This window comes from Sceloporus undulatus, chromosome 5 (genome assembly GCF_019175285.1).
Source record: "Sceloporus undulatus isolate JIND9_A2432 ecotype Alabama chromosome 5, SceUnd_v1.1, whole genome shotgun sequence".
Taxonomy (NCBI): domain Eukaryota; kingdom Metazoa; phylum Chordata; class Lepidosauria; order Squamata; family Phrynosomatidae; genus Sceloporus; species Sceloporus undulatus.
Window position 1 is genome coordinate 56796832 of NC_056526.1, and position 19647 is coordinate 56816478.

The 19647-nt window shown below is 39.6% G+C and overlaps 1 protein-coding gene across 1 annotated transcript in view; it reads right to left on the minus strand.

Annotated features, from left to right (window-relative positions):
• The window catches only part of MYRFL (myelin regulatory factor like), a 59769-nt gene that overhangs the window by 39275 nt on the left and 847 nt on the right, over positions 1-19647 (minus strand). The window contains 8 exon segments of the mRNA XM_042468003.1: positions 343-453; positions 2167-2243; positions 4142-4337; positions 8354-8504; positions 13897-13985; positions 15492-15681; positions 15843-15910; positions 17294-17387. Of these exon segments, the coding sequence (XP_042323937.1) occupies positions 343-453; positions 2167-2243; positions 4142-4337; positions 8354-8504; positions 13897-13985; positions 15492-15681; positions 15843-15910; positions 17294-17387 (976 nt within the window).

The window sequence follows — 19647 nt, forward strand, 5'->3', positions numbered from 1 at the left end:
AAGTAAAAATTGGAATCTGGGGGTCTTGCGACGGAGTTCAGGACTGGTCATTCATACCAGACCCATTCGCACTGAGATCGAACAGAGAAAAAATCCAGATATCGCCAATTCCCTTATCAGCGCACTGGCCAACACGCTCCAAAAAGAGGAGCCAGTATGCATTCAGTTCGGCAGCTCGTGCATTCACGTGAGTGCGGATTGGGCCATTCGAATGCTGGTATGATGGTACTTTGCGAAATAACGCGAATTCGAACCACCCAGTGCGCAAAACCCCCAGTTCCACACTCATCTGATAAGGGCCATAGTTTGAATGGGTAAAATGATTTTTTGTCACACAATTACCTTTGCTCAGGATTAGGCTTTCCTTTCTTTCTCATATTATTTGCTGTTGTTTCACTAAAGTGCAATCTTGCCATGGTTACCTTAGTTACCTGGTCTCCTGGTAAACGGAGTCTATATCAAAAAAGAGAAAGAAAAGTTCACAGTATTAAGATTTGATATTCTGCTTCCCACTTTATTCCCACCATCCCTATTCCCATTGCATCTCTCAATGTTCATCCATCTACAGGTTGTGTTTGTGATCAGATATGCCAAATCAATTGCACAAATGATGCCAGATAAAATTTTACTTGCTCTGCATTACAACAATTATTTTCATAATTTGTGTTTCCATTTGTAATCGATTGTACTCCTAAATCTTCTATGCCTGCACCTCATTTTCTCAATTCCTTATCTCTTGGTTTGCATCACCCAGTTGACATCTTCCACACCTTAAATGCTCCTGAGGAGGAAAGTTTATTTCATTCCACGCTATGGCTTGGAGCAGTAGCCACTCTATTTTATCACTATAAAAACACTCTAATTACAAGCTGAACAACATGCATCCATTTGAAGCCCCTGCATCCATTTTTGAACCCTGTTGTATATGCCTTCCAATTATTCACTCAAATGTGTTGGCCAAAAGTTTAGTGTTTTCCTTTTTAAAGTGCTGTTTCGCTTTGACCAAAGTAGCACTCACCACCTGGCTTGTTTACTACTAGATTTACACTCCTAGAAGTATCATAGAAGAATGAATCTGTCTGTGAATAAGATGTACATGGAGCATGCACCATGTTCTGAAAGGAAGATCATAAAAACACAACAAGGTGCTTCAAAGTTTCAGGCAGTACAGGGAAGGTGGTTTTCCAAAGTACAATCCCAGCATCCATATACTGAACAGAATTTCTCAACTCAACTAGGAGTAACACAACAAAATGTAAACAATAGCATAGATTCCTCAAAAATCCATTCCATGCCCTTTCCATTCTGCTCCTTTCCCATTCTCCAAGCCCCATGTGATAAACTTATACGTTTCAATAAACAGTTAATATGTACCTTTTACTAAGAAAGGAAAAATTATTGGGAACTATTCATCAAAAAATTTAGCTCACCAAAATCTGTGATGGGTTACAGCTATCATCAGGAAAGGTCAAATCAAAGCTGAGCTGAACGTGAACAATGAAACAAGACTAAAAATTGAACCAACCATTGCATTTATCTCAACTTCATCACATCATTTGTGGGAGCATACATTTTCTGGTATTCCGTTGATTGGACCCAATCAGAATAGACCTATTCAATCAATTGTTGAATGGTGAGTCAACATGTAGGAAAATTCCGCCAATTCAATTGTTCTAGTCTAGTTAAGACTAACAACACAATATAGGCCATTGAATTTTCACTCAGACTGTGGCAAATGCAAACGTTTCATCTATGTGTTAGTAAAAATTAGAAACAGAAAGAGCTAGCTGTTGATGAGAATGAATCTGGGGGTCCACGGTTAGTCAGACATTTATGATGGCAAAGTTGGGAGGTCAGGAACTAAAAAATGGCCCAGGGTGGAAATCACTCTCGCCTTCCAGGAGAAAAAGTGTTTGGTTTGATTCATGCACATACTTGTTATTTACAGAACATACATTTCAGCAAATGAACAGAGGGTTTGAGAGTGAATCTTACCTGCAGCAAGTCTGAGCTTTTTTGAGAGGATTTATGGTTTTGTCTAGTCTGTTCTTTTTTACTCTTGTATTTTCCTTTACATCATTCCTATTTATTTATTTTTTAAACCTGGGGGAAATGTAGGCACGTACATACAGATTTGCTAAGGAAGTTGTATGCTTTTTCACTTACTTAACAGGAGAAAGGGTTTTTTTGCTTCGGTCAGACTGAGATTGTTCAATAATAATTACTTGATTGGGAGCATCCACCTATGCATGTAATAAAAAACAAAAATATTTTCAGACAGAATTTTTAAGTATAAAAAGATGTCCAGACCTCAAGCTTATCCCTTAGCTCCTATGGGCAGTCCTCCCCAGGAGACCATGGCATTCTCAAGGAGTGTTCCAAATTCAGACATGGATTTGCTGCCCCTCCAGAGAGGGGAGGTCTTTGTAATGCTTTTTCAGCATCCCCTTCAGCTCAGACTAGTGGCAGGAAATGAAAGGAAGAGAAGAAAGTGTATATTAGGATGGGTTTTGGAAGCTGGGACTTGTGTGTGTGTGTTGGCAGTTTGGGAAGGGGTAGAACAAAGTTCCTCCTTCTTTCCCTTTGCTCTTTCCAAAATCCTATGGCTGGTGAGGTTTCTGTTTTTGAAAGCAGCAAAGTTAAACTCCTTTCCTTTTGCTCTTTCCAAAGGCAAAATCCCTCATCTCTCTTTTTGGAAGGAGCAAAATTAAAACCCTTTTTGCTCGTTCCAAAGGGAAAATCCCACAGCTGGTGGAGTTTTGGAGCAAAGTTACCCCTTTCCTTTCTGTTTGCTATTTCCAAGCAAATTCTCGTGGCTTTGGGGCTTTATGTCTTTAGAAGGAGCAAAATTAAACCCCTTTCCTTTCCTTTCCTTTCCTTTCTTTTTGCTCTTTCTAAAGGAAAAATCCCTCATCTGTTTTTGGAACGAGCAAAGTTAAACTCCCTATCCTTTTCCTTTGCTTTTTCCAAAGGCAAAATCCTATATACTACCTCGAGTGGGGGTGGGGGCAACATGCACGTGTAGATTTAAAAATGGAGAAAAGTTTGAGAACCACTGTATTCGCATCTATGCATTTGGAAGGAACACAGGAAGCTGTCTTACACCAAAGCCATTGTCTAGCTCAGTGTTGTTTATTCCCAGGTGTGTTCAGCAGGTCTGAGGGCCAATTTTGTCTCTCTAGAAACCACTATGAACTGTATCCTTTCCACCACATTGCTGCATTTCATCAGTAAATTGTGGAAATTTCTTTGAATGGAGCATGTTCTGTTGTTTTAAATGGCCTCCGGTGGTTTCCACCCAAATTCATCACAACATTTTGATGGCACGTGGAGGGGGGTGCTTTTAAAAAGTCCTGGAGGCCCACATGGGCCACCCTTGCCACCCTTGTGTCTACAGTGATTGGCAATTGCTCTCTAGGATTCCAAGCAAAGACGTCCCCAATTGTATCTAGAAATGCCAGAGGTTGGACTTAGGACCTTTAGCATTTAAAAAAAAAAACCCATTTCTACCACTGACATCCCACTGAAAACAGTTCTTGTTGTTTTTTGTTACTGTGTGCATCTGCAACTGGCATTTATTACTTTGCAGTTGTTTTCCTTCCAACTGCAGAGATTGGTCTATGACTTTAACAGTGCTTATGTATGATCTATGTCCCCTTCCCTTAAAGACTAATATGAACAGCATACTAAAATATTAGAGCAAGACTGAGATTCACTGATCGTTGGAGAGTCAAAGGAAATATAGGAATTTATTATTTGTGCAATTTATATAATTTTAGGCCGCTCTGACAGCATTTCCGAAGAGGGTTTAAACAAACAAACAAATAAATGTTAATGGATCACTGGTAACCATATTTATAACTAAAATTAATACTCTGTGTGTGTGTGTGTGTGTATTTGTTAGACCGAAACAATCAAAAACCCACAATTCATAGAATAATTAACCAAAGAGTACCAAAGCAGTCTATAGCAACCATTACAGATATAATGGAGCAGTTATCCAGTGATATCAATCCTACAGATCCCTTAAATAAATCCCTTAACACAAAGATAAAGTCACAATTTCCCTACATTTCCATAGGAATCCATCTCAGACAAATGCAACCATAACCATTGAAGGAAAAGACAGACACACAGAGACCTTTATACCAAAAGCTTTTAAATGGAACATGTCCACAGGCTTCAACCCCAAGTGAGTTTTGACAAATTCTGGATTTCCAACCACCCGAATATAGACTGTAATCTGAAAATGGTTTTTCTTCTGACAGACAAAAGCATCATCTACTGATGAAAAATTAAATCCTTTGTTTGTTACAATGTGATATCCCACATCCGGGCTGCAAAGACAAGAACCAAGAAATATCTGTGAATGGAACAATATTTCAGATATAGCAAATAATACTATTTTATATATTATTTAAATAATTTAGACATTAATTATATCTAAAAATTATATCTCAAAATTTGAATATCTTGAACTACTTTACCTTACCAAGATAAATGTATAGATATAGTACTCCAGGAACAAATATACTTGCTTTCTTAAACTTGTAGAGGTAAAGATCACAGCATTCACCGCAAAACATAGAAGGGGATTCCCATTACCTAAAGTGCCTCCCTGAAATGGTACTGCACATTGTCCCGTTACCATGTAACACCCTTTCTAAAACATTGCCTATGAAGTGTTTTGGGACTCAGTTCAAGTTTCTGGTTTTAACCTTTACAGCCACCAATTCATTCGCTCAAAATCATTTATTGGAGATTAGGCTTGGTACCACAATCACCATAATTCCCCCATCCTCAAAATAAAAAAATATTAGTGGACTTCTGGTCACATTCAGTTTTTTTTGGGGGGGGAGTTAATATGTAGAACTAGTGCAGCCCACAGAGTGTTTTTGAGGCCAGAAATTAGTCCCTGGACACACACCCCAGATTCACTCCATCCCTAATGTTCACACATGGTAGTTCACACAGAAGAGGTGAAGTACCAATTTGAAGGGGAAATGATGGTGATGACAATGATTGATGTGAGTGGAGTGGACCAAGGTGAGACCACAAAAAAACAAAAACAAAGAGAAATAGTCATGTAGTCAAGGCAAGTGATGACCAGGACTTGGGGAAGAGTTTTTGCTGATGAGACAGAGTAAAAAGGCTGTTGTTTTAAAGGTAGAGGCAATATGGTTTTGCAATGGAGAGAATCGAGGACTGGTACAAAATGTCTACTTCCCTTACCTCCTCATTCAGACCATGGTCAAATCAAAAGAGCAGAAAGCAAGCCTTTGTGTCTGGTCAACCCGTAATCCAGAAGTGGTGTTTGCTCAAAATGTTGCTGGCAAAATCACTCAGTTTGGACTTTAGATCAGAGCTTGGAAAAGTTACTTCTTTGGACAAAAAACCCCAGAATAGTCCAATCTGGTTGGCCATCTGGGAGAAATCCAAAGTTTTTTTTTCTGTCCAAACTCTGTTTCAGATTAAATATAATTCTGGGTCAGATCTTCTGCCAGTCTTAGATCACAGTTCCTTGTCAGGAATGATTGTAGCCTCAGACTGCTGATAGGATGCTAATACTGGCTGAGAGAAGTTCAGGCTATTAAATGTGAACTTCAACATTGTCTTTGTGGCTTTTAAAATCTAACCAGTAGAGATTAGCTGGTTAGTGCCAAAAAGGGACTTCGTGGATTGAAAGCCCAGGATAGCAGAGATGGATCAGCAATGCAAACAATGCATAAAGTATTGCCTACGTTTACTGGGGAAGGACTTGTGGGAAATAGTCCCCAGTCATCTCAGCATATGCAAACTCCATTTCATTCCTGCAGTAGATGACCACTCAGCCATAAATGACGGAGGCTATATTGTAAATATTGTCACATAAATACATATACATGAATAAGGAAGCTTCTTTGAGCATTCATTCTTCCAACATCCATGGTAGATTTAGGAATATATGTAGAACCTTTTTCGCACAAAAATGTGCCCAGTTATTGACATTTGCAAATATGCCATGAGGATTGCTACTATTACATAAGTAAACATGAAACAGAAGCAAAGTCCACTTTGCTTATTTTCTGCTCTTCTGTTCGGGGCAAAGGTGTCAAAGATCTTCTAAAAAGAAGCAGTGAATTAGAGGTCTAGTCAATCATGCCTCTCTGTTTGAGTAAGCAATACATCATTGCCCAAGCTGTAGCACAACACTTCAAATCTTCATCGTACAGAGTCGTTCTGTTCATCATCTAAAGAACGAACAATGATCTCTTGTCACAGGACACCATGGTAATCTGTCTCTCTGCATAGGCCAAAAAAGGCAGCTCTTCAGTACTCATCTTTTCAATCAGACATTAGAGCTTAGGAAGGTTTAATGTATAGACTTTAGGAAAGATTTATTTCAACTTTTTGGTGTCTCAGGTCAGGATGATGTATAAACAGCCAATGGTTCCTTTGAGAACCACTTTCTTCATGAGAGTTTAGTACACCAAACAAAAAGTCCTGGTTCATAAAATGGCAAGTTCATTCGCTTCTGTCTTAATTTGTAAAGAGCGTCATCAAAAGCTCTGCTTTTAACTAGTTATACAATCAAGGATTTTTTTTCTTTATATTAAAGAGCAATAACTTCCAAGCTCCAGTTCTATTCTGTTTATGGTTGAAGAAATGTGTCTTCTTTTGGACACCAAAGTTTCAGATAGTATAAACGGTGTACACATTACTGTAAATATTTAATTCTTTTAATGTCTTTATTGCCTTTTTTAAACTAAATTAATTCATTTATATCCCCATAACATTTACATTTAAGTGATTCCTCCCTAGCATCATATCTTTCTATAGTAAGATCTTTATATTAAAGAAAAAATGAACAAAAATTACAACAGGGAAATGCTCAAAAACATTCCCGTGCAGCTGAAGAAGAAGAACAAGAAGAAGAAGAAGGCAGTACCATCAGTGTATAATGATGTGCACATCTACTCTTTGGTCACAGCAGTTATGAGCCATGTACTGATTATTTGCCCCAAGTGTTGCAGAATGTTTGGCCTAAAAAACTCTGATATTGCTGGGCATGCTTCCATTTATAACACAAACTCTGTCTTCAAGGACATTGTTCTATTCTAGGTCCTCCAGATGTTTTGGGCTACAACCTTGATCAGTCCTGCCCTGCATGACCAATGGTAAAGGATTGTGGGGCTGAACTTCAAAAGATTCTGGAACTGAGGAAGAGATACAATCTTGCCCATCTCAGCAGGCTCAGGCAAAAGCAAACTTCTGATGTCTCTTCTGGCATGTTTGTTCTTCCTCATTAATAACTTTTGACATCTTGACCACACTCTGATATTGCCTAGAATCAGAGACTCATAAAGTTGGAAGAGACCACAAGGGCCATCCAGTCCAACCTCCTGCCATGCAAGAACTCTCAATCAAAGCATCCCAGCAAATAACCATCCAGCCTCTGTTTAAAGACCTCCAAAGAAGGAGACTCCATTACACTCTGAGGAAGTGTGTTCCACTGTCGAACAGCCCTTACTGTCAGGAAGTTCCTCCTAATGTTGAGGTGGAATCTCTTTTCCTGCAGCTTGCATCCATTGCTTCGGGTCCCAGTCTCTGAAGCAGCAGAAAACAAACTAGCTCCCTCCTCAATATGACATACCTTCAAGTATTTAAACAGGGCTATCATATCACCTCTTAGCCTTCTCTTTTCCAGGCTAAACATCCCCAGCTCCCTAAGTCGTTGCACATGTCCCAATTTTCATCTGTGAAATACTGGAGTGTATCCAGACATAGGAGTTTATCAGACAAGGGAAATTGGAAGTATAATCCAATGGCAATCAGAATGCAATCATGGAGTTTAACCTTATTGCGTGATAGACTACCACACACAATTTCGGACAATGGCAAGCTATTTTCGAGCAATGGGATATCAGTTCAAATGCAATTCGAATTCACGTAAATTCGCTGAACTAGTGAATTCACGTGAATGCATTCTGGCCCCACTTTCTTTTCATTCAAAATGAAGAGAAATTCCTCCTGTGTGATAAACTCCATAGTGAGCAAGCAGGGAACATATAAAAAGGACAGCCCACTAAGTAGATTGATAGAGCCATGCTAAATCTCTTTGGCTCTGTTTACCTGGGAACACCGCCAAAGGACCCAGAGAACCATGACCTTTGTGAGGGTGCCATCAATGACTATGTTAGCTCCCTGACTCATTTCTATGTTTTCAAGACCCCCAGAAAGGAATAAATTTATAGTAGAAACATCATACATTCAACTTCATTGTGTAGAAAAATTATTGTGTGACTTGTTCCCAAATCCCTCCATAGAGACTTGAGCGCCAAAATGGAAGAGCTAGATGTTGACTGACACTTACAGTTTTTCATAACTATGATTAAACAGGCTGCTCCAGGAAGACCTTTGATATGGCTGCCATGTGAGGGACTGACAGCATTTTTCAACAGGCCCCACATTCTGTTTATCACAGTCATAATCTTGCATGTCAGAAGAAAAATCTTTAATGGGCACTGGAAAGAAATCAGAAGAAAAACTTTTAATAGGCACTGCAAAGAAATAAGTTCACTTGTCAAAGTGGTGGTGTCCGGTTTGTTGGTTCTGAAACTGAGTCTGCCTAGAAGTATAATGCTACTTGTTAAACAAATAAGGTGTTAAAATATAGCTGAGATAGGGGGAGGGAACTGTTCTTACACTACTACCTGTGGCCCATTCACACTACACAATTATAGTGTTGTTATGCCACTTTAACTGCCTTGATTCCATCCTACAGAATTATGGTATTGGTAGTTTAGAAAGGACTGTTTATACTCCTCAGCTGGAGCACTCCAGTGCCTCACAAAACTACAAACCTCACAATTCCACATGATCAAACCATGATAAACTAAAATTAGGGTGGTGTAATTGTTTCGTGTGAATGAGCTTCTGCTCTTCCTCACCGTTTTGCTAGATCTTCAGCACATAGGATCAGGATAATGAGATCTTTAATGCAAACATTAGATTTTAAGAACATCAGAACTTTGTGTATTTTTTCAGACTACATAAATGTGAAAATTTTTCATGCCACATGAATGTGAAAATCTATGGAATTTTCAGACTTGAAACATTGCTTTTTAATAGTAGTTTGTTTCCATTAGAGTAATTTAAAAGTAATTGTTATTACTTGATACAGTGCTTTATAAAAAGTAGATAATTGGGTTTCTCATTGCATCACTTACATTTTGTTTACTTTTTAAAATGAAGTGTAGAATCGATCAAAGAACAGCATAACATGCAGCCTTCCTCTCTTTCTACTTCCCTCCACATTTCCCAGAAAACTACAGCACTTATAACTTTATTTTCAAGCTCTGTGTGCCACTATGATTATTTTTATTTCATTTGCTCTATATCACATTCATGTGGTCTATATCAGTTTCATTTAAATCTATCGGGTTTAAGATTATTTAGGCTTTAAAGTTTAAACAGAAAAATCTATCCAATGATACTTAACATGGCACACTTTGTTTTTCTTGTTGCTAGGACTAAAATTGAGTTTACATCCAAAGATTTTGTAAATTGCAACGAAGCAGATAATTTTTGAGGGATGGGCATCCTTTTATTTTTAAATTTTTATTGGTCTTTCTTAATTGTTAAGAGATTGTTTACAGTATATTCTGTAATAAACTTTGTCAAAGGTGGATGGACAGACAGCAGATTTTGTGATTAGAAGACAGTAAGGGATCTAGTAGCACCTTTGAGTAAAATACCAGAATCCTGCTGGGGAATTAGAATTGGGCAGTTCCATAACATTCATATTCAGTAGAAGGCTGCTGTAGCAAAGCCAGCAAAGTGATCACTGTGCAAAGGGACTAATACATAATAGGATGTGCACTGCATTGGTCCCCTTCCTCTTCCTACCTTTCCTGCGTGTCTGGCAGTTTCTTCCAGGTCTGGAAGGGATGCTGGCCAGTTGTAAAAGGAATGCAGAAGAAAGGAAGGAGCCCATGGCCACCAAGGCTCAGTGGGCTGAGAACATGCTCTCCTCACTTGCTGATGGTGACTGTGAGGGAGTGCCTCCATTCTCCACTCCCTGAGCTTCACCTCACCCCACACCTTCGATGTTTGGTGAGCAGTGGTGTCACCGCAATTAGGATGTCACCAGTGCATCCTCCATCACCATACCTCCCTGGTGATGCCCCTGATTAAAACACTGTTAAAAGACATTGTGCAGCTAGACTATCTTTCCCTCCTTAACAGATTTTCTGAGGTAAGGTGAGAGAGGCGCCAGAAGAAGCAGTGAGAAAATTACATGAAAGATTGAGACATCTGGATTCACTATTAAAAATTCATGGTAGAGACAGGGCAAACGCACAGTCAAAGGTTCCTCAGAGACATCAGTAAGTGTTCACTGAGGCAAAATCAAATGCAGCCTGAACGACAGTAAGGCTGACAGCTCCCTCTCCTGCACTTTCACTAACTGCACCCACTGTCCAGTCAACAGACATTCAGGGTTTTATAATCAATTGATACCAAATTCTAGTTCTTCAAATATGGACAGCACTTGAGGGTGAGCAAAAGAATGACTGCCCTTCTCTCAATGAAAAACTGCATGTCTAAACAAGAGATGTGGTATTGTACAACCATCCATATGTTACTATGATTTGCAACTCCTGTAAGTAAGTACTTGCTATCACCAATAAGTGAGGATGAGAGAGCCAGCCCAACAACATCTAAAGGGCCACACATTCCACATCCTTGAATTTAAAGTGTTCTGTTCATCAAAACTAAATAAAATAAATGAATAATGCTTTAGACTAGGGGTGGGAAAACTGTGGCCCTTCAGGTGTTGTTGGACTGCAACTTTCATCATCCCTCATTGTTAGCTATAATAGCTGGTGGTAACTGCAGTCCAAAAATCTCTGGAGTGTCACATGTTCCCCTTCTCTACTTTGTAATGAAAACTATGCCAGGCCTCTGGGCATATTGCTTTAAAATACGTCAGACAGATCCACAGTGATTGTGGTCCACTTTGAACAGCAAAGCTGAAAAGCTTCCCATGGCCCAAGGGATTATGAGATGGGAGAGAGAATAACTTCACAGCATCACTACAGCTCAGAAAGTACAGAGAGATCAGCAAACACTGCAACTGTATATGTTTGCAAAGGAGTTCATGTCAGTTTTGCATTTAAGTTTATTTGACACCAACACAAGGCACACAGAATAGGCACCAGAAGACCTAGGACTAGGAGCCTAATTTTATAGTACAATTGGACATGTTCAAAGTGCTGTTCTTTGTCCAAGATACCCTTGACAAGGCATGTGTTTTTCTGTGTGTGTGTGTGTGTGTGTGTGTGTGTGTGTGTGTAAGAGATTCCCAGTCCAATCTGTAAGCCTCTTCTTCCCATGAAAGAAATATGTCATTTAACACCACTTGCTTCCCTTTTCAATCCATGTTAAAACCTCTCCTCCAGCACCTAGGAAGTGTTGTTAGGTGGTCAGAAGAGGTCCAGAGAAGGAGAAGGAGGAGTGGTATTTTTTCCTTTCCATCCTTAATTATAGCCCCCTAAGCTTTGCCCTCAACTTATCCATGAGCTCATATCAAAATCCATGATTTTTACCCTGAAACCTTCCCTCAACTTATACATGAGGTTGATTTGTACACGAGTATATACAGTACTTTGTTTAAATATATACAGTGGGCCCTTGGTATCTGCTGGTGTTTGGTTCCAGGATCCTCCGTGGATACCAAAATTCATGGATGCTCAAATCCCATTAAATGCAATGGTGTGGTAAAATGGTGTCCCTTAAACAAAATGGCAGAATCAAGGTTTGCTTTATGAAATTTATAACTTTAAAATTATTTTCAAGCCATGGATCTTTGAACTGGTGGATAAGGAATCTGTGGATATGTAGGATGACTGTATTGTAACCCTCTTTGAGTCCCATTGTGGGAGAAAAATGGAATATGAGTCAGTCAGTCAGTCAAATATATAGACATAGTGTTATTTATTTTAATTGGATACTCTGTGAAACTGTGATAGATACTTAAAGTATCAAGCTTAATAGCACAAGCATGGGCCAAGGGCATCACAAGTGGACCACACCTGGTGACACCCTAAAGAGGGTGACCCCAATGAGAACCAACTTTTGACACTCAGACCTAGCTTTTGGCACTGAAATCTCAGGGCCTATGATAGTCCTGACCAGGCAATACTAATACCTACTGCTTGCCCTATGAAAATGTTTCCGTCTCTGTACACTTTAACCCTGAGCTTGGGGACATTTTAGATGGAGGGGTTATAACTCCCAGAATCCCTCAACCAACATGGTCACAGTCACTGCTCTGAGAGTCATAGTCAAGGAAAGTAACTTTTTCCAAGGTCCACTTTAACCCTCTTTTCGATTGCAAATTCTTTGTTCAGTTTGTAAATGAAGAGTTTGGCTAGCCACCAAACACAAAGGAGAAGCAGCAAAATGATGAAATATGAAGCATCTCCCTCCCCTGCTCCCTTTACTGCAGATTGCCTCAAGGACACTGTGCAGCAAAGAAACAGCCAAGACACAAACAGGGGAAACAATCATTGCTGCATAATCTGTTTGGACCAGAGTGGAAATATGGTCCAAACCAACAAGAAATATCTTCTGTGAAGATATGATGAGCTTGTTGTTGGTGGCCAAAATTAATATCTTGGTGCCCAACCACAAACTCAGTGGGTTTCTATGGCCAAGTGGGAATTTGAACTCTGTTCTTATAAAGTCATAAACTGGTATGGTGTAGTGGTTTGAACACTGAACTAGGACTCTGGAGAACAGGATTCAAATTCCTGCTTGATCATGGAAACCCATTGGGTGACCTTGGGCAAATCACATTCTCTCGGCCTCTGGCAAAGGCAAAGGCAAAAGCAAAAGCAAACCCCTTCTGAACAAGAAAAGCCTATGATAAGATTGCCTTGTTGTTGGGGTGTGTGTGTGTGTGTGTGTCTTCAAATACTTTCCAATTTATGGTGACCATAAGATGAACCAATCATTGGGTTTTCTTGGGAAGTTTCTTTGAGGCTGAGACAGTGTGATTTGCCTAGGATCACCCAGTGGGTTTCAGAGGGTCACCATAAATTGGAAGCAATTTGAAGGTACACAGCAACAATTATGACTCAAACCACAAGATCACTCTCACTGTGACATTCCATAGTATATGTTTGCAATGAAGAAAGTGACTGAAGCTAATCACGTCCTGTTTTATGGCTCTATGTGTGCCAGCCAGGTGAAGAAGTCCCTTGGACAAAGAACAGATGACAATTTAACTCTCTTTTTCAACAAATGGTACAGAGCAATTGCAAATCAAAATTAAATCAACAAATACCAGGTGATTCAAAAATAATGTTGTGAAAGTAAAGCTGTTCTTATTTGATTTTGTGCCATTCTTTTTTAATCACCTTGTATATCAAAGCTTGGTCATACAGGTACCTCAGCAATGGCAAATGATAATCCAGAGATAGACAGACAGACAGACAGACAGACAGACAGACAGACAGACAGACAGACAAGACAGACAGAATCTTGCCTCAAGGCAGTATGCGTTGTGCTTTTTAGACATCTTCTAAATCCACTATACTGTTATTTTTAACTATCAAATACAGTGGGCCCTTGGTATCTGCTGAGGTTTGGCTCCAGGAGCCCCTTTGGATATCAAAATCCATGGATGTTCATGTCCCATTATATATAATAGCATACAGCGGCCCTTATATAAAATAGCAAAAACAAGGTTTGTCTTTAAGATTTTTTAAAAATACATATTTTCAAGCCATGAATGGTTGAATCCATGGATGCAGAATCCATAGATATGGAGGACTGACTGTGTAGGAAAATGAGGTGAATTTTGTATATTAACACTGAAGGGTGACTTCTCTCCTCTTCATTTTTACTTACTTTGCCCAACATCTCCAGACCACGTTAGAAATTCTAGAGAGTCCTCCACCATCTCAGAGTGCTTCCTCTTTTTGGATGTCAAGGAAAGGCTGTGGGGAACAGATGGTTATCAATTATTAAAATATGATTACAATTTTACAAAAAAAAATCTAAATTTTATTGGTCACAAAAACACATCATTCATAGCATCCTTGGCACAAAAAGTTCATAACATTCATAACACATAACACATAAATGAACGTCTTTAAAAATATATACTCTAACATACTCAAATTAATCCTAACATTACAACTTCACACTATCATGGGGTTTTCTTGGCAAGATCTGTCTGGTGGAGGTTTGATATTGCCTTTCCCTGAGGCTGAGAGAGTGTAACCTGTCCAAGTCACCAGTGGATTTCCATGGCCAAGCTGGAAAATGAACCCTGGTCTCCAGAGTTGTAGTCCAACTCTCAAACCACTATGCCATGCTGAGTCTCATTGTCAATCCTAATGAGCAGTCATTTCCTCATCTTTCTCTCCTTAATGAATTTTCAGTGTTACAGGAAAAGAGCAAATGGTGGGAAAACACAGGAGGGTTACAAATTTGTGAATGAGGCAGAGTAATTCCACAATAAAGACCTCAGCTGGCAGCAGCAGCACCCTGGAGAAAAAGGGACAGATGAAGCAATAGACAACCAGCTTGAATAGAACTGAGGCCCTAAAATGGGAAATGGAGCATCATATTTTTTTTAAGGCAATCTGTATTTAAATCCTAAAAAGCAAGAAAGACTGTAATTCGGCCTTTCCTGAATAGATACCAGCCACCAAAAATCAGAACCTATTATCCCTCTCAATCTACTATCGCCATTGATTGAGTTGTTTATTTTAAAGTATGTTTTAAATTGTGAATTGTTTAATTGTTAAGTTGAAGGCTTTCATGGCTGGCATCCGTAGTTTTTTGTAAATTTTTCGGGCTATGTGGCCATGTTCTAGAAGAGTTTCTTCTTGTTTAATTGTTATTTTGGAGCGGGGATACTGGGATTTGGGATTGCACAATTTTAACTTGTAAACCGCCCCGGTTATCTTGGACAGAGAGGCAGGATATAAATTAAAAAATATTATTTATTATTTATGTTTGGTTGCAAGAAAGTTCTACTTAATGCAATTAAACTTACTTCTGAATAAGCCACATGCATAAGAGTGAGCTGTTACATATTTAAATGCTGCCACCGTGTGGAGATATGGAGACAGGACACCATCCTCAGGTCCATTAACATCATTCATGAGCTAAAGTAGACTCTTGCCACCAAAAATAAAGTTCAGGTTCACAGTAAATTAATCCTTGCCTAAATGGTGCCTTCCATGTGCTTTCTGGACTAAAATTCCTATTATCCCTGAACATCAACTGCACTATCTGGGATGATGTGAGTTGTAGTCCAGTGCATTGGGAGCTACCTGGTTGGAGAGGGCCAAGAGCACCATGACTGTTTTTGGTCTCCCTGTGGCTTCCAATTTCTGGGATTTACATTGTATCTATTTTTAATATTACGACTTTTAGTAGTAATCCCAACACCTTCTTTCTTCTGTTAAAACAAAACAAAAATTATACATTACCTAGGGTTGAAAGGGGCTCTAAGTGAGGCACCATGTGAGCCAAGGCTGTTTGCAGATGTAGAATTAGCCCAGGAAGTGATGGCATTTCCAGTCTTCAGAGTACAGTCCTGGTAAGCAGGACAGACTTGTCCATTCAGGTTCATCCTAGAAGCAGCCTCCAAAAAATAGCCAGGACACTTATTAGCCAGTCCTATGAAAAAGAAAGTGGATGCCACAGACCAGTAGAGCATGAAGTATCATAAGATGCAACTGAATTGGGGGGGGGGAGGTGAATCCAGGTTTGTTATTTGATACAAACATTAAAATAAATCACACCCCAAATGCCAAGAAATTAGAACACAACCAACCAACCTTTGGATTGTGGTGGTGAATATAGCTCTGATCCTGAATCTGGTGGGGAATCAAGTAGCTTGTTTTGCCTGGAAGTGGAGTTACAGAAATGTAATTTTTGCAGTGTTATGTAACTAGAGGTGCATTTACATTGTAGAAATAATCCAGTTTGATACCACTTCAACTGCCATAGCTCCTTCCTACAGAATTCTGGGATTTGTAGTTTTGTGAGTCACAAAAGACAGAGAAGGCTAAAGACCTTGTAAAACTAACTTGGGCTCTCATATCTTTAATGGTTGTACAAAGGAGAGAATTTCAGCAAGGGTTGGTTGTGTTACCTGGTTTTGTGACAAGCAACGGCTGCTAAAATTTACTCGTCTATACAACCATTGAAAGCACAAGAGCCTATTTTTCACTCTAGTAACCTGCTGGAAGTTGTGGTCCTAAACACCTGGACATTAAGAAAAACATGTTTTCAGAAAAGCACAAGTTGTTAGTTTATTTTAGTATAGGCAAATCTCACTGTAGAATTAATGCCTTTTCATACTGCTTTAATTGTCATGGCTTCATCCTGTGGAATCCTGGGATTTTTAGTTTGTTATGGCACCAGAACCCTCTGGAAGGTTTTTAGCAGCACCAGCACTGAGAGAATGATGAAGAAAGACTGAAAAAATACAGACTTTTGGTGTCCAGTTCCAATAATGTGTCTGCAGTAAACAATGCAATAAAGCTGGGAAAGAATGGGATACCGCTCTAGCCAGGCCTACTATAAATGAGTGTGCCTGCCTAGAAAATGCAAGATAAAGAGCAGCTGCCTCAATAATCCTTTACTGAGCCTGTGTGAACAGAGAAAGGAGGAAATATCTAAACCTGCCTCACTGGCAGTGTTGCCAACAAGCCTCGAAGATAATTCCCCAAACGTTTGGCCAAAACTCACCAAATCCCTCCCCCCCATATCTCACCAAATACTTATTTCAACTCTCAAAATTACCATTAAAACCAGTCACCAAAATTACACCAAAGGCTCTGAAAAGTACCCATTTTGGTGTGAAAGTCACCAGACTGGCAACACTGTGGGTAGCTCCTCCCTCCCTGGTATGTTAAAGAAGCACATGTCTAGAGGTTTGGCCACTAAAATGGAAATCATAAGAAAAGTGAAGGCTGGACAAAGAAAAGGTCATCCCTGGATGCATTTTGGAAGAAGCCATCAAGGGTCTCTCTAGAAGATTCAAATGTTTTTATTCACATAGGCAAGGCTTCCCTGGTACCATGTTATTTCTGCCTCTGGTGCCAGATTTTCTGTTAAAGAAGGAATGCACAGGAACACATCTGCGTTGTTAACTGACGTATACCTGTAATGGGATATTACGTTGGGATTTCCTATATGCAATTATAATAGCTGAAAGTATAGAAAAATGCTGAGGAGGATGGTTTGCTTACTTACAGGCTTCCAAATAATATCCCATACTTACAGTTTTCCAGATAACTCCAGGTCACAGTCTATGAACTCTTCCAGCATGTGTGTGTCCATCATTGCATTCTCCAGAGCTCCATGCACATCTTGCCCTTCAGATTTAAAACTAAGAATTGAGTTCCCCAGAACATATAAGTTTCAAATTTCAGTTTTAAATTGAAAATGGCAAAGGACAATTTCCCATTTGGCAGCCAACCATTGCTTAACTTCAAAGTCACATCACTATGAAATAATTTGCCATGTACAATATTGTGGTGTGCTCTTTGCCAGACCTGGGCAACCCCACAAGTAGTCCAGGACAACTCTGGAAAACAGGGTTCAATTCCCAGCTTGGCCATGAAACCCACTGGGTAACCTTGGGCAAGTTACATACTCTCAGCCTCAGGGAAGGCAATGGCAAACTTCCTCTGAATAAATCTTGCCAAGAAAACCCCATGATAGATTTGCCTTAGGTTCACCATAAGTCAGAATTGACTTGGAAGGCATACAACAACAAAAATTGGTGCCACCGCGGTTGTTTCTGAGAGATCCCCCACCAGCCTGCCTCTCTCTCTCTCTCTCTCTCTCTCTCTCTCTCTCTCACACACACACACACACACACACACACACAGAGAGAGAGAAATATTGCTGCTGAGACTGAGACGGTTGTACCTTGGCCATGTCATGGGAAGTCATCGCTTGCTAGAAAAATAATAATATTTGGCAAGGTAGAAGACAGTAGGAAAAGGAGCCCATATTACAGGTGGATAGACTTGATCAAGGGAAGGCATGGCCCTGAATTTGCAAGGCCTCAGCAGGGCTGTTGATAGCAGGGTGACTTAGAGGTCTCTTATTCATAACAACAAACCTCTTCCTTGAACTCCATATCCATTCTCTCCACTACTCCTTCTTGGCATGAGGGCAATTGGTGCTGAAGTTTAGGGCTACACACAAGTAAAAAATTAGGAGGGTTCCCAGATATAGAACTTTCTTAATCACATAGTTTTTTGTGGGTTATTTTGGGCTATGTGGCTACGTTCTAGAAGATTTTCTTCCTGACATTTCGCAAGCATCTGTGGCTGGCATCTTCTTAATCATATTTTGAAGATGCATACGTTGCCAGTTTAAGGTAGTGGTGAAGAAGAAGTCAAGTCCACAGTGTAAAATAGCCTACTGAAGTACAGTGGGCCCCTTAGTGTCTGCTTGGGTTTGCTTCCAGGATTCCACATAGATACCAGAAATCTGTGGATGCTAATGTCTCATTATATACATTGGCATAGTAAAATGATGTCCCTTGTATAAAAGGGCAGAATCAAGGTTTGCTATTTTGGATTTTTTTTTTTTACCAAGCCATTAATTTTTGAATCCATGGATTCAGAAAGCTGACTGTACAGTACAGCTCCAATGTTAGTAAGCTAATGTACAATAGATTGTATATAAATTTCAGGATGTTTAACAGGAATGTTGTAAGACTGTGGGAAAGAAATGTAGATTCTCTTACCAGGCTGAACAATAAGTTTATTATCTTCTTTAACATTGTCAATTTAAATAATTTGCATATGATAGCTTTTCTAAAAAATATATGCAAATATCTTATTGTAGGCTTGGTTATTTTTAATGGCAAATGTGGATCAATTCATCACTTGAAGGTATAGGCATCCTGATTAAAATATAGATATGAATAGACAGTCAGATTCACTGGAACTCATCTGATGGCATTAAACCAATCACCTAGTCTCAGCCAAATCTATCTCACAGGGTTGCACCACACAAGCATGTACACCATCAGCTCTGGAATACCATTTTCCACAAGAGGTTTATCTGGCACTGCCCCAGCATTTTTATCCTTGACTTACAAGGAGAACACATTTGTAGTTACCAAGTGTGCATCTAAATTATGACCACCCTAAGGAGATACTATCACCAGATTTTCCTGAAAAGATTTGTTCAAAGGGGTGGTTGCCTTTGCCTTCCTCTGAGGCTGTGAGAGTGTGACTTGCCCAAGGACACCCACTGGGTTTCCTGGCTGGGTCAGGATTTGAACCCTGGACTCCAAAGTCCTAGTCAAACCACTACACAACACTAGCTCCTATTAGATGACAAAAATGACACCTACTGCAAAGGGCTATATTGAATGTGTGCTGACAACTAAAGATTGCTGAAGATAGGTTCACCTACCTGATTCGTCACTACTCAAAAAAGAGTAATGCTAAGGACACATATACCTGTAAACACTGGATTACTCTTTTAAAAAGCTGGATTTCATGCTACAAGAAAAGGGAAAGCAGCAGCACTGGGAAAAGATGTGAGGCTTACAAACAGATGATGGCACTGTGTAGATGTCCAGAAAATACAGCCACTTTTATGAGTGCC